This window comes from Centruroides vittatus, unplaced genomic scaffold (genome assembly GCF_030686945.1).
Source record: "Centruroides vittatus isolate TY-2023 unplaced genomic scaffold, ASM3068694v2 contig_370, whole genome shotgun sequence".
In the NCBI taxonomy this organism is placed as follows: domain Eukaryota; kingdom Metazoa; phylum Arthropoda; class Arachnida; order Scorpiones; family Buthidae; genus Centruroides; species Centruroides vittatus.
The window spans coordinates 1266468-1280401 of record NW_027122193.1 but is presented as its reverse complement, the minus strand read 5'-3'; the positions used below and the strand labels follow the sequence as shown (position 1 = coordinate 1280401).

General features: G+C 27.8%; 1 protein-coding gene across 3 annotated transcripts in view; it reads right to left on the bottom strand.

Moving 5' to 3' along the window:
* Window positions 1-13934, bottom strand: part of LOC136975282 (GTPase-activating Rap/Ran-GAP domain-like protein 3) — a 123348-nt gene that overhangs the window by 46494 nt on the left and 62920 nt on the right. For all 3 annotated transcript variants that reach the window (XM_067270317.1, XM_067270319.1, XM_067270316.1), the window contains exon 2: window positions 5893-5962. In XM_067270317.1, coding sequence (XP_067126418.1) covers window positions 5893-5962 — 70 coding nt within the window. The remainder of the gene's footprint in view (window positions 1-5892; window positions 5963-13934) is intronic.

Here is a 13934-nt window from a genome sequence, read left to right as displayed (position 1 = left end):
AGCCGGAGGAAAGTTATATCGAATGTCTTTTATGTGTTTACAATGTTATAATGTACGTACCTCGATATAGTGCCGTCATTTATTCGGGGTCTCAATTATTAAACTATGGTATAACACGAGTTTGAAGTTTGAGTGTTTGAAAGTCACGCGACTTCGCGCAATACAAAATCGTACATTTAGTAATTCACAGAGGCTGAAGCGTTATCAATTTACTACGTCCGATCGTGAATATCCATTGGCGCAGTGTGTTGGTGGCTCCCCTTATAGATAGTCGCTATATCGAGGTTTGATTGTATAAGTACGCGTAAATCTATAACGAGTATTAATTACTCGATGTACGCACATCTTTTATAGCCTTTCCTGAATAGAAAAACAATGTATAAATCTTTTTTAATTTTAAATCAGAAATTTCCCGTCCATTAAATCGAGGTATTTCGTTACAAATGCTGGGAGTTTGATTACAAATGATACATCGAAGTTAGTTACAAGCGCTGTCATTCGTGTTGTCGCTGACCAAAAACACGTTGTTTATCGAAAACGCTGTTAGCTTCAAATGCCATTTTTCATTAGAAAAATGACGTTTGTTGACATGTTTCTGCTAATTACAAATGTCGGCGCTTCATTACACATACCGTGAGTCTGGTTGCTAATTTCATTAGTTACGAGTGCTACCATACGTTACAAACGTCATAACAATCACATTCTTCTTTTAAAAATGTCGGTAAATACACTTAAAACAGGTCATTTTAATTACCATTAATTATAATAATTATTATTATTATTAGTAGTAGTAGTAGTAAAGGCATGTAAGAAATTTATCGAGAACCTGTTTAGAAATTGAAATTACAAGATTAATTCTGTAAGTAAGTAAGGCATTAAATGGGCATTACAAAGCCATAACTCTTCATTTAGAGAAGTGTCATTGAAAAATAACATGCAACTATTTTTCTCAGGTATGTTCCTTTTTTTTTCTCCTCTCTCACTCTCCCCCAAATGGTTTGCACTCACCCCATTCTGCCTCGAGATAGGTATTGACATTGTTTAGACAAGAGTTCTCTTATATAACTTCCTTAGGAGGTTTGAGAGTAATACAGATAGAAATATATCAATCTGACAGATTCGAAAGTACAAATATTTTTTCCACTAAAAGTACACTTCTCAAGGAAAAAAAAAATCTATAAATAAATATAGCAACAAATGTAGTTTTAAAAAGTTTTTTTTTAAAATAAAACTTTATTTTCTTGTAAATAAATAAACAAACTTTTATAGACAAGATATATAATGTTTAGATTCGAAAATAACTCGTATGGAATAGAAGCGAGAAGACCTGTGTAAACCGAATGGCACGGTTTCCGTTTAAGACAGGTTTAACTGTAATTATAAAATACAGCAAAACCTGTGAAGAACGACGACCACTGGAAGTAACACAAAAATGGCCGTTGTTTGGAGGTTATTAAAATGTTTAAAGATTTATACTAAATCCCGGTTATAACGCATTGTTTAATTAAAGTAATCGCTTTAATTCTAAAATCCCCTTTATAAATCTTAGTTCTCGAATTAATTACATTAAATCATTTTAATTTATTTTCTTAAATACATATCTAAGTATTATATATATATAATATAAAAATTAATTATTATCGTTTAGAAAGAAGATAAAATACCGAAATTAATTTAATTCGTTATATCTATTGCATCGGTTTACAATAAATAAACCGGGGGATTAACGTGACACTTTTATTATTTAGTGGCTCACGCTGTTATCCCATTGTCACACTAAAGTATACAATGTTGTTATCATCAATAATCCTTTCGAGCATTCCAGGATATTTATATATATTACAAAATAATGTATCGGAAAAAAGATACAATTTTATAAAATATAAAAATTGTAAAGTACTGTAAAAACAATCCTGTAAAGTAATTTCAAATATAACAATATAATATAATATACGTACTTTCGTTATTTCAGAATAGTACACTTTTACGTCAACATGACGTAGTTTTTAACTTTCTGTAACGAGAAAGTGACAACATGACGTCAAATTGACGTAATAATCTACACTATTCTTCTCGCAATTAAAAGTGCATTTATTAAATAAAACCAGAAAATAAATAAATAAATAAATAAATATAACAACAGAACCTAAAAAAAATAATACAAATTGCTATACAAATACTGTATTGTTAATAAAAAAAATTCAATGCCACTAATTGTTATAAAATGTCGACAGATAAATTCATTTGTCACATTAGCCTTGGGTATTTGCTTAGAGATTACGTAAACAACTTGGCACGTCTCAAACTATCGAATATAATTTATATAAATTATAAATCTAATAATAATAAATTCTAAAATATGCTTTTCAGTACATGTTAGTATCCGAGTTAAAAGGAATTAATTGTTAATTAACTAACTTATAGATAGCAATATCATCTCCTAACGTTATTAATAATGCAATTAAACGTTTTTATCTTATTAATTTATTTAAATATTACATTAAAATTTTGTAGAATGTTTACTCAATTTAATAATTATTCGTTTTCCTTATTATCTAAGTGAATATTTTAAACATTTTGTAAAGTTTCAAGGCTTATTAAAGGTAATAAATATAATAAAATATCAATTAATTCGGCATTTTACTGTTATTTTTTTTAAGATATTTATCTTCATAGTACCATAATGTGCCATAATAACTAATTATAGTATAATAAACAGTAATAATCAAGCCATAACATTTAAAAACATACAATATTAACCCCTCATTGCTATATTGCACTAGACACGTGAGGCATATGCCTAGGGCCCCCAATTTCCGGAGGGGGTTCGGGAATTGGAAAACAAAGCGATTTTTTGGTGTCTTTTTTACAGTAAACTAACGTCTTACAGGGTTACATTATAGACATCATCTCGATTCTTCCAATTAACCTTCTTGGTGAAATATTATCGACCACTTTGTAACGTGTTGCTATAGCAACATGTTACCTTTTACAGTGCTATCTTTTCTACTTTACGACAGCAGCAGAATGTAACACAGTTCTTGACATTAACTGTATACAGTGCGATGTTCTTTAAGTAGATAAGTGAAGCTAATTTATTTAATTATAAAAATCAGTAAATTTACTTACTTTTTACAAATATACATATATTTTTAATGATTATTATTGAATCAATAATTTAGCTCTGAAGATGATTGATAAGCTAACAAGGCCTTATACATTCGATGTTAGTTAAAAGATAATTAATTAATTGAGAAAATTATATTATGAAATAATGAATTTATAAGAAAATCGAGTTGAATTTGCAACGATGATCACCTCTAAACAACGGCCACCTCCGATAAACGGGCACTTTTCGTGTTCCCATCAGAGGTTTGACAATATACAAGTATTATTATAATGTAGAAATGAAGTAAGAAAGTACTATACGTGTGGGTCCTAATAGGGCCTTTTTTATGCCCTCGTGATTTCGGCCGGACCCACAATGGGGACAGTAAGGAAGTAAGAGAAGAGCCGGGAATTTTTCCCCTGACCCGGAGACAACTTTTGGGGACCATAGCGGTTCCTATCCGAAAAACCCTATCCCTAGCCTCATAAAAGCCAGTAAACACGGCCACGTATTGCCGACAGAACTTTCTGGGGTTTTACGATCGATCCTGGATCCTCCAGCGCAGTAGAAATAACGTCTCAACCTCAAGATTGCTGAGGTTTTCGATCGCTGGATTCGATCCTGTGTTCCCCAGAGTGATAGAACTAAAGCATCAACCTCCTCAGTCATCTTTCACGTATAGAAAATACTAAGAACAATAGAATTATAGAGGAAAGCACAGTACTATAGGATATAGAGAAAAACTACAGGATAAGCAAATATCTTCCTTTTGTAGTATCTGTCGAGAATAAAAAAAAATAAATAAAATGCTTAATTATATTATGGAAAAAATATATAAAATACTATCAGCTGTGACGTATTTTATTATTAAAAATATATGAAAAATTAAGATTAAATTTAACACGAACGTTTCCTAAATATAAAGCAGAATTTTTAAATTATTTTATAAATTCATCAAAACGATTTAATAGCTTATTTTCTTAATTTAAATCTTATCTAATTCTATAAAAACTATTAGAAAAGAAATTTACATAATATTGTTTTGCTTTCTTATCTGCAAATTCAATAAACAAACTAAATTTATTTAAAAAAAAAAAACTATAAGAAATTTTTTAAAAAACCTCGAAACGTCTAGAAAATGAAGTAAAATTTAAGAAAAAGTTTAAAAATTAAATAAAAAAAAGGAGCAAAAATACATTTGTAAATGTCAAATTTCTAAAAGAAAAGAAAAAAACACGACACACTTCGACTTATATTTTTTTTAACTTTATAAGATTTTAAACGTTTATTTCGGTATTTTTACAGTATAAAAATTAAAATTTATTATTAAATATTCATTTTATTTTTTTAATTTTTCTGTTTTCATTGGATTTTTCTCTTAAAAACAAGCGAGTTCAACGTCACGCTGGGGGGTTGAAGTTGTTAAGAGATCTTTTTTTTTTTTTTTTGCTCACCAATTATCAAGTATTTCCTTTGGCATCAATTTAGCTGTAGTGATTACTTGGTACTACTGAATCGGAAGATTTCCTATCCTCAAGGTAAAAGTATTTTCCACGTGTCGTGTCTTTAAATGTACAAATAATTGGCATCCTGCTAGCATTTCGGTATGACATAAACACGTTTAATAAAGAATAATCACATTAACTTGTTAAAAATTTACGATTTCTTCTAAAATAATTCTGTAGTATTTTTGAGCCGATTGATCCTCTCAAAAATTAAATATTGCTCTTTTCTTTTTACCGTTATAATTTTAAGACTCTTATAATTTCCTGTGGTACGAAATCTCACGAGAAATATATGACGTGACACGCGAGTATATTGATGCCTGGTATCAAAATAATATGGGGAATTTATCACGCAACATACAGAAAATAGTACACCGAAAAAGCAAGCTTTTCATAGGAGAAGAAAATAAAGTTATTGAACTACATTTGACATTACAATTCTCAAATTATACACGAGATGAGATTATAAGGTTTCCATTTTTCATTTAACTTTTACTATTTATTTCTTAATTTAAAAAAAAATCGATATTAAATGCCGTAATATCATTCGAGGAAGTTTAGAACGGATTTTTCTTTAATTTACACAGTAAAATTTATATTAAAAATAAGAGAAAGTTAAGTTTGGAGATGATTTTTCTAACGTAGTGAACACCAAGATGATGTGGAGAAGAGGATTTAGAGGTCGAAAATAAGAATATTCGCTTGTTTTTATATATAAAAAAACAATATTATTTATTTAATTAGTTATTAAATTTATCAATTTAAACATTATATTATGATTTATAATGATTCTATAATTAGTACTGCTGATGATACAATTGAACAGAAATGGAGCAAGTATATGTTGAACAATAAATTATATATATTATCTATATACTCTTATACATCAGAGTCGAGATATTTTATCGATAGAACATCAAACAGAAGTATCTTAACACAAATCTGATTTATCATAGAGCTTAATGTCACACTGCTTTCCTATCTCCCAACAAGACGTCTTCGATGTAAGCCATAATGACAAAAGGCAGTTTCCTGATATATAAAAGGGATATTATTCACACGTTATATTATAAGAATGGCAAATTTATAACTTTTTCTTCAATTATAGTTTATAATTAAATTGAAAAAAGCGCTGTAATTCTAATAATAAGCATTAGAGATTGGTCATTACGTTAGCGCCTTTAAATGCCTCTTCGCCTCACGACATTGAGTTTTTCTTAATTATATTTTGTAAAAATTAAATTTATTTATTTAAAACAAATAAAATTAAATACTTGCCATCTCAACGGATCCATAATGTCTGCGACTGAATACGCCTCTTCTAGCAGTAAGATCAGCGGAAGAGGAACTAGAAATAATAATTGATTTAAATGTTAAAAAGAACAGAAAAATGGCGCAAATTTTATTAAATAAAATGACATTTTAAAAATAATTTTTATACATTAATTAATTTATGTACTTGTATAAATTAATAAGAAAAATTTGGAGTTATTTCAGTAAGACCAGGACTCGTCACGATATTATATTATTAACGATCAAGGCTCTTTTTTACTATTAAAATTACTTCTTTTTCTGGTAAATATTCACGAATAATATATGAATTCGAGTATTATAATAATTTCTTATGTAAAAATTTTAATTTCTTGACTAGGCACAAAAGACTGATGCAAAAAGTATCCTGAAATATTTATTTTTTGAATGGAAAGAGACGTAAAAGTTCAATTATTGAATAGGAAAAAAGCCATTTTTTTCACGATTGAAGTGCTAAAATGAAATTCTTTTTTTACAGCGATAAAATTTTTAGATCCTACATTTTATTTTCAAAGTTATTCCCAATCGGTTAAAAAGTAAAAGAAAAGAATTTATACAGATACAGTAATAACAATTTTACGACGATATAAAAGACACTTTTTAATATATAACTATTTAAATATTAATAATAATTTTATACGTAATATAAAAGAAATTATAATATTCACGGGTTCTTAAAAAATATACAACAATAGCACCCTCCTCTCGAAGACCATTGAAAAATTTCAAATCCATTTTCAGAACATCTGAATATTTCTTTAGTAACTTTATGCGATGATTTAGGAGGATATAAATGCAAATGTGCTTAAGATAAGACGATAAAGAAGGAATTTTGTACGTGATAATGATTATTGATGAATGGAGAACCTATAAATATATATATATAGGCCTATACATTCGCTATCTTATGGGTAAAAAAGGGGTTCCATGAAGCTACAACACGTCATTGTACGTTCGAATAATGAATGATATTGATGATGTGTCCATCAAAATGTCCGCTTAATTATCACTTTGTAAACATATAAATTATATACTTTTTAAATAATTTTAAACAAGTCTTAAATAGATATTTATATATTTTAAAGCCTTTATAATGTTATATTTTCTTGGAAATTGATCTGACAATAATAATAATACTTTCTTGAAGAGAGAACTCATCGATTGCTTTCAAAGAAAGTGACTTTAAAACGATAATTTCTTGACAAGTGATCTTATAATATTCTTTCTGAGAAAGTAATTTCATGGTTTTTTTCCTATATAAATTGTTCTTACAACCGCAATTCCTCCAAACGCATTGTTATAAAATTACAAATGCTTTTTCTGGAGTGATTTATAATGTAATTTTCTGAAAAAACAATCTTATAATTGTATTTTTGGAAGGTGATCTTATAATAGTTTCATAGAAAATATCAGTTAATTTAAAAAAAAAAAGAAAATTAAATCGATTTTTTCCTGTTAAACATTATATAAAATGTATTGCTTAATAGAAATTACACATGTTTAAACATATCCTTGTTATTAATACAGCCGAACCTGTGAATAACGGCCACTGAGAGAAAGATTAAGAAATGGCCGTTGTTTGGAGGTTATTTTGTATGCCTTTTTATTCAACCTTCCTAACAAAATGACCGCCGTTTACAGCTGGAGAATGGACTGTATAATGTTTTAATAAAAAAAATTTATAAGTTATTATAACATGTATATTACTAAACACAACTATGTTACATAAAACCTGTGTAAGCCGGAATCTCACGAACCGGTTTCCGTTTTGAAGAAGTTTTTCTTTAACATAAGGTAATCGCTTCTGTTTAAAGTAATTGTCCGTTTTAGGCAGGTTTTACTGTATACAAAAACTATAATGCTGTGTTTTACGGTATGCAAGACGTAAAAGCACGACCCAAAAATTGCCTTATACGTGAAATTGCATCTCACACAAGCTAATGAATCCCTCAAACTGCCTTCAACGAGCTACAGTAAGCTTTCTACTTGGCCCAAATCCCGAATTGAAATGCTAATTATAATAATGTTTAATTAGATATTATCATCATTAGCTATAGCTAAGCAGATTTTTCATGTATTCGTGTAGAGTATTTTTAATGGTAAATTTTCATAGTAAATTGTGTAATTTCGATATTAATGTGTATGCGAGAAATAATTAATAAATAATTAAAAATAATTTTTTAATAAAAAGTTGACGAAACAATTACATTCTCATTACTTAAACAAAATCAATTAACAACTCTTTTATTATAAGCAAGGGATATAAAAGTATATTTATAGAAGCATCAATTAATTTTTAAGAAAATCTTAATTTGTTCTATTCTTTGATGACAAAGCTTTTGTTTACACTGTCGAACATCTAATAACGGGCCACTTCTAAACGGTGGCCATATTTAGAAACGTTGCTTTCAAAAATCCATAGTAAAACCTCCAAACAACGGCCGTTTTTCAGGAAAATTTACATTTGAAATGCATAGAAAAAAAATCCTGAAAACTCCAAACAACGGCCGTTTTTCAGGAAAATTTACATTTGAAATGCATAGAAAAACCCTGAAAACCTCCAAGCAACGGCCGTTTTTTCAGGAAAATTTACATTTGAAATGCATAGAAAAACCCTGAAAACCTCCAAGCAACGGCCGTTTTTTCAGGAAAATTTACATTTGAAATGCATAAAAAAAAACCCTGAAAACTTCCAAACAACGACCGTTCTTCATAAATCCTGGAGTGGCCGTTGTTCACAGGTTTATCCGTAATATTTTCTATACAATAAATCAATTTTCATTAAACATTTAATTAGAAATTTAAACTTTTAAGCGTGAAAAAAAGGCGTTGTAAGTACCAAAACTTCAGAAATTATGAATAAGACGTGACCAATTCATCACGTGTTATTTTGACGTTAAACACGAAACGGCACTACGACGTACGTCAAATTATTATAAACATTAAACATTCATTAAGTATTATTATATATACATGTTTAAAACATAAAATAAATAATTTAAATTTCAAGTTTATTCGAGGCACGGTAAGGAAATCTGACGTTTAATTAAGTTCACTTGACTCGGACATACATACAGACAGTTCGATTCTTTCTTCGATAATAATAAAATTAAATTTAAAAATATGAAGAAATTACAGGAATATATTATTACTTTAAAAGCATTGTTCTTCTCGTCATAAAGATACAAAATCAATTTAAAACCATTAAAAATAAATCGAGTTTATTATTATAAAATGACGTAAAATTTTTATTTTAACAGGTTCTTAAAATTTAAACCAATCATCTTTATCCTTTTCTTCTAATATTTATTTTATAAAATAATAATCTGTAATTTGTAAAGAATTTATTTTAAACGCAATCGAAGAAAATTGTCGACGTTTTATTTTATTAAATAATTAAAATACGGTCGAAGCTCCAATAACGGCAAACCTCCCAACGACGGACATCTCTAAGCGGTCACTTTTTGAACGACAAAAAATTACCGCTGTCCGTTGTTGAGAGGTTACTGTTATTGGAGCTTCCACTGTATTTTACTTTACAGAAAAAGAATACAAAAAAAAAAAAATGGACGTTGTATGCAGGTTAATTTCTTTTTAGTGTTCTCGTCAATGGTCATTGTTCAGAGGTTAATTTTAAATAAAATTTAATCCACTAAAAAGTATTACCACTATACAATTAGGCCCTGTTGTTTTATAAGTGTTACACATAAAACTTTCCCTTTTAGACAAGTTTCCGTTTTAAACAGGTTTTACTGTATAATTATACTATTTATAAAAATTAAATAAAACTTGTATAGAAGGAATTATTATTGTTATTTTTCTATCGATTTATATATATAGGCCTATATATTTTTTTTCAAGGGTTTATCGATAAATTTCGATTAATATCTCGTGTAGATGTTAAGAGTAGGGATTTTTTCGTATCTTAAGGGTATGTTTGAGAATTCAATTCGAAATTTATAAAGATAAATCAATAGTTTAAGCTTAAAGATATTTGTAATTTGATTTAAAATTGAAATTTTTACACACCGAAAACGAATAAATTCCCCATTTGCATTATTAGGCTCGTCACCGCTATTCATACTTTTCAGTTTTAATTCCTATAATACAATTAGGTATTGTGGAAAATTTTGATAATAATATATAGAGAGGGTAGTATTTTATTAGTGTACAAAGTATGGAGGATGTACAGTACTTCAAATATAGAAATAATAGTCACTTAATCGAGTGATGTTCATGATAACTAATATTCGAATGTGATGTAAAAGCCCATTATTTAAGGTGTCGCCCATTAATTACGTGTACAGTTTTGGGCCACTCGATCCCCTCTTTTCCTCTTGTGTACAATGATGTACAGTACTTGGACAAACCCCTCTCATTACGTTCACTAAAAATGGTTCAAATACACAATGCCTCGACTTTCTCCCTTCCTCCATTGTGTATAATACACATTTATTCCAATTATTAAATATATATATATATATAAAATAGCATCAGTCCACACTTAAAACAAAGATTAACTGATTACAGAGCCTGATAAATAATAAATAATATTTTTTTATTTAGAAAAATAACAATAAAGTAACATTATACGTGAAATATTTTAAAGTATATATAGTTCTACACATTGTAACTAGACATAAATTGGGCAATAAATAGAAAAAAAAAAAGCATGGGATGTAATGGCTGAATTATTTATGACATACTCGTGTTGTAGATGCTTGTTAACGTGTAAAAAAACACCTATCGAATATGAAAAGAATATAAAAATATAGTTTTTAACCTTGTATAAGTGTTAGTTATACTAAGAACTGAATACAAAATATGAGTCGTATAATAATTCTCTTCTTTTATGAAGTGATTTATGGCCACATCACGTGAGAAGGGCAACATATTGTTGCTGCAAAGCCACAATAACCTATTGTATACTGAACAGAAGAAAATGTATATTTATAGTCAATGAAGTCATTTTTATTACGTAAAAATAACACTAATGCAAATATTTACTTTTCTAATAATACTTTACTTGTTAATTTTCTTGTTATTGTTAAATGTGATTGACAAGGCAGTGGATAAATTACTTTAAACCTATGTAACTAGTTGATAGTTTCATTAATTACTCTATGACCAGTTATTGTTTTTAATTAAACTAGTAACTGATTGGTAACTGAGTAATCAATTACACTTTTTTTTTTAAACTAATTTCATTGTTCTACAGTTCAATACACAAGTGAATTATAAATTAATAGTTATTTATTAATAATGATCTAGTTTAAACTTGATAATTTATAAGCAAATTTTTCAAAGTTATTTAGTAAAATAATCGAATAAAAAGTAATTTGTAAGCTAGAGTTAATTAATTTGTTAAAAGTAACATTAAAATTTCAAGAATTCCTCTAGAGATTGGATAGATTTTTAACAATCATGAAGAGTACTGTTTGGTAGAAAAGAGCGGAGGTGATCCATGTCTGGAACAACATTCCTTTTAACCTCATCCGATGGGAGACACTAAAACCGTACATTACTTCTAACAGGAGCATTTTTCACATTTAGATCCGACAGTTATCGTTGCTGTCACACAATCGACCCCTTACACAACACTCACTAAATCTCTTCTCGCTATTCAATATTACAACCGAACAGTATACTTTCCAAAGTATTTTCTTTTTATTTTACTGTGCACTTAGTTCTTATACTAGGAGTAATAAGTACACAGTAAACCAGGACTTCTTAGTACTATTTTTTAAAGGATTTATACAGAATCACAAGAGAAAATTTATATATTAAACAGATTTCTTTTCTTTTTAAAATTCATCTTATATACTAGTACTTCTTTTTTATCAATTAACAGGACTTAATATACTGGAATTATAATTATAAATATCTGCATCCAGTATAATTCCAGTGTAATAACTCCTGTCAATTGATTAAAAAAAGTACTAGTATACAAGATAAATTTTAAATTACGATAGAGAACACAAAAGCATAATAATTAGATTTTTCTCTTCTAAACATGCATTTTGTAATTTAAATCAAGCGTATGAAATATATATATATATATATATATAAATTGTCAAACTGTTGTTTATATTATGTAAATATTTCATATTAAAATAACAAGAATTCTATTTTTATTCAGCATTCAAAGAAAATATTTTCCAAAAAAGAAGGAAACAACCGAAATATAACGGAATTATTAAATTCTCTTTGCGTAATATTCATCATACATTACACAAGAAAAACAATAATTCTGAACAATTTAAATGTATAAAATTCCTTCTAGTTTCTCGTTTAAATGAAAATTTTATATTGAAAAAAATCACCATCATTTTTAATAAAATATGAAGGGGAAAAATAAAAAATAAGAAAAAAAAAAAAACATTTAAAAATTGTAACAGAGTTTTATTTGCTGCTTTATTTTATGGTTGAAGGTGAGTAAAATGAGTATGATCAATAAAAATAAATCAAGGTAGTTTAATTTGACGCTCATAGTGTTTATTCAGGATTTTCTAAGGCAACACAGCGTGATCAGAGTCATGTTAAGGTAACTCGATGCTGACTACATTTATTCGGAATATTTCTAAGGAAATTTAGCCTTTTCTAGTGATTATTAACGGGCAGAACAATACAAAAATTATGAATTAACAATCTAATCTAGATTTTTTATACGAATTACCCGTGGATTTTTTGGTATTTTGCCTAAAAAGTTAAGGATACGAGTGGCACTTATGGCCTTCTACCACGTGTAAAAAAAATGAATAAAATCACATTTTATTATTATAAATTAATAATCGTGGAAGCAATCAGCAACTAAACTTACATTAATTAAGGATTAATCGTGAATAAAAATATCCTTTCATATATAGACCAAGAAAATATAAGTGCTTAAGCGTTATCCTAGAAGTGTTCCATTAGCCATTTGTTTGATTAATGGATAATGTTAGGATCATTAATGGTCGAAAGAACTCGTAACGAATGATGTTTCTTTTATATTTTCCTGCTTTTTTTATAAAAATAATAATAATTTATAAATAAATAAATAATAATATACTTTTAATTTAAATCCTAAACTAAAAAAATCATTTTTTTATAATATATTTATTTCTATCACGCAGCTTATTTCTTTCGATGATTTTCTGCATTTTGTAAAGATTATTTTTGCAAGAAAAACAATAAAAAATAGCATATTTTTAGTAAAAGAAGCTTCTTCCTCCTGCTCCTCCTCTCCTCACGCAGCAACAAATTCGATAGAAATATCTATTTTAGAAAATTTTACTAAACGAAGTGAACTTTATTTTCAATTTTTGTTTGAAAATAGAAAAGATTTAACTAGACAATAAGATTTTCCCTCCTTTTTTTTCCTTCTTTTTAATGCTTGAAAACACTCGCGACTAACTGAATCCCGTATTAAAATGGTAGAAATTCGAGAGCCAAGAAAAACATTAGACGGATCGATTTTGTTGGAAAATGTCAAAGTAAATATTAAGTAGTAATAATGAAAACAATAAATAAATTAATTAACTTTTTAAAGAATTAATTATAATTTATATGTTAATTATCTTCTATTTACACTGTTCATCACGATTGAGAGCATGTTCGAGTCAATAGCGGGTTCGAATTTAAATTAGCAAAAAATAATGTTTTAATTAACCGATGCTAATTTTTGTTACGTAATAATAAATATACAAAACTTTAGCAATTCGGGGATGAAATAGGAAAAGTCTTCACTCCCATTGTGGGCCTGATCGAACCCATATAAGCCCATAATGGGGCTTTCGGGTGGTGAGGTATGTCATTTTTATTATTATTAATAGCATCGATTAATTAAAAATATCACATTTATTTGCTAAAATTAAGTTAAAAAAAAAGGAACATTAAAAAAGTTTTAAGGAGAATAAATTGTTTCCCACTCTATTTTACACTTCACTAATATTTAATGAGTGTGCAACGTTTGGAACGTCTTGATAATGTCCTTAATTTTTTTTTCCCTTAATTTCCAACGGTAAAGA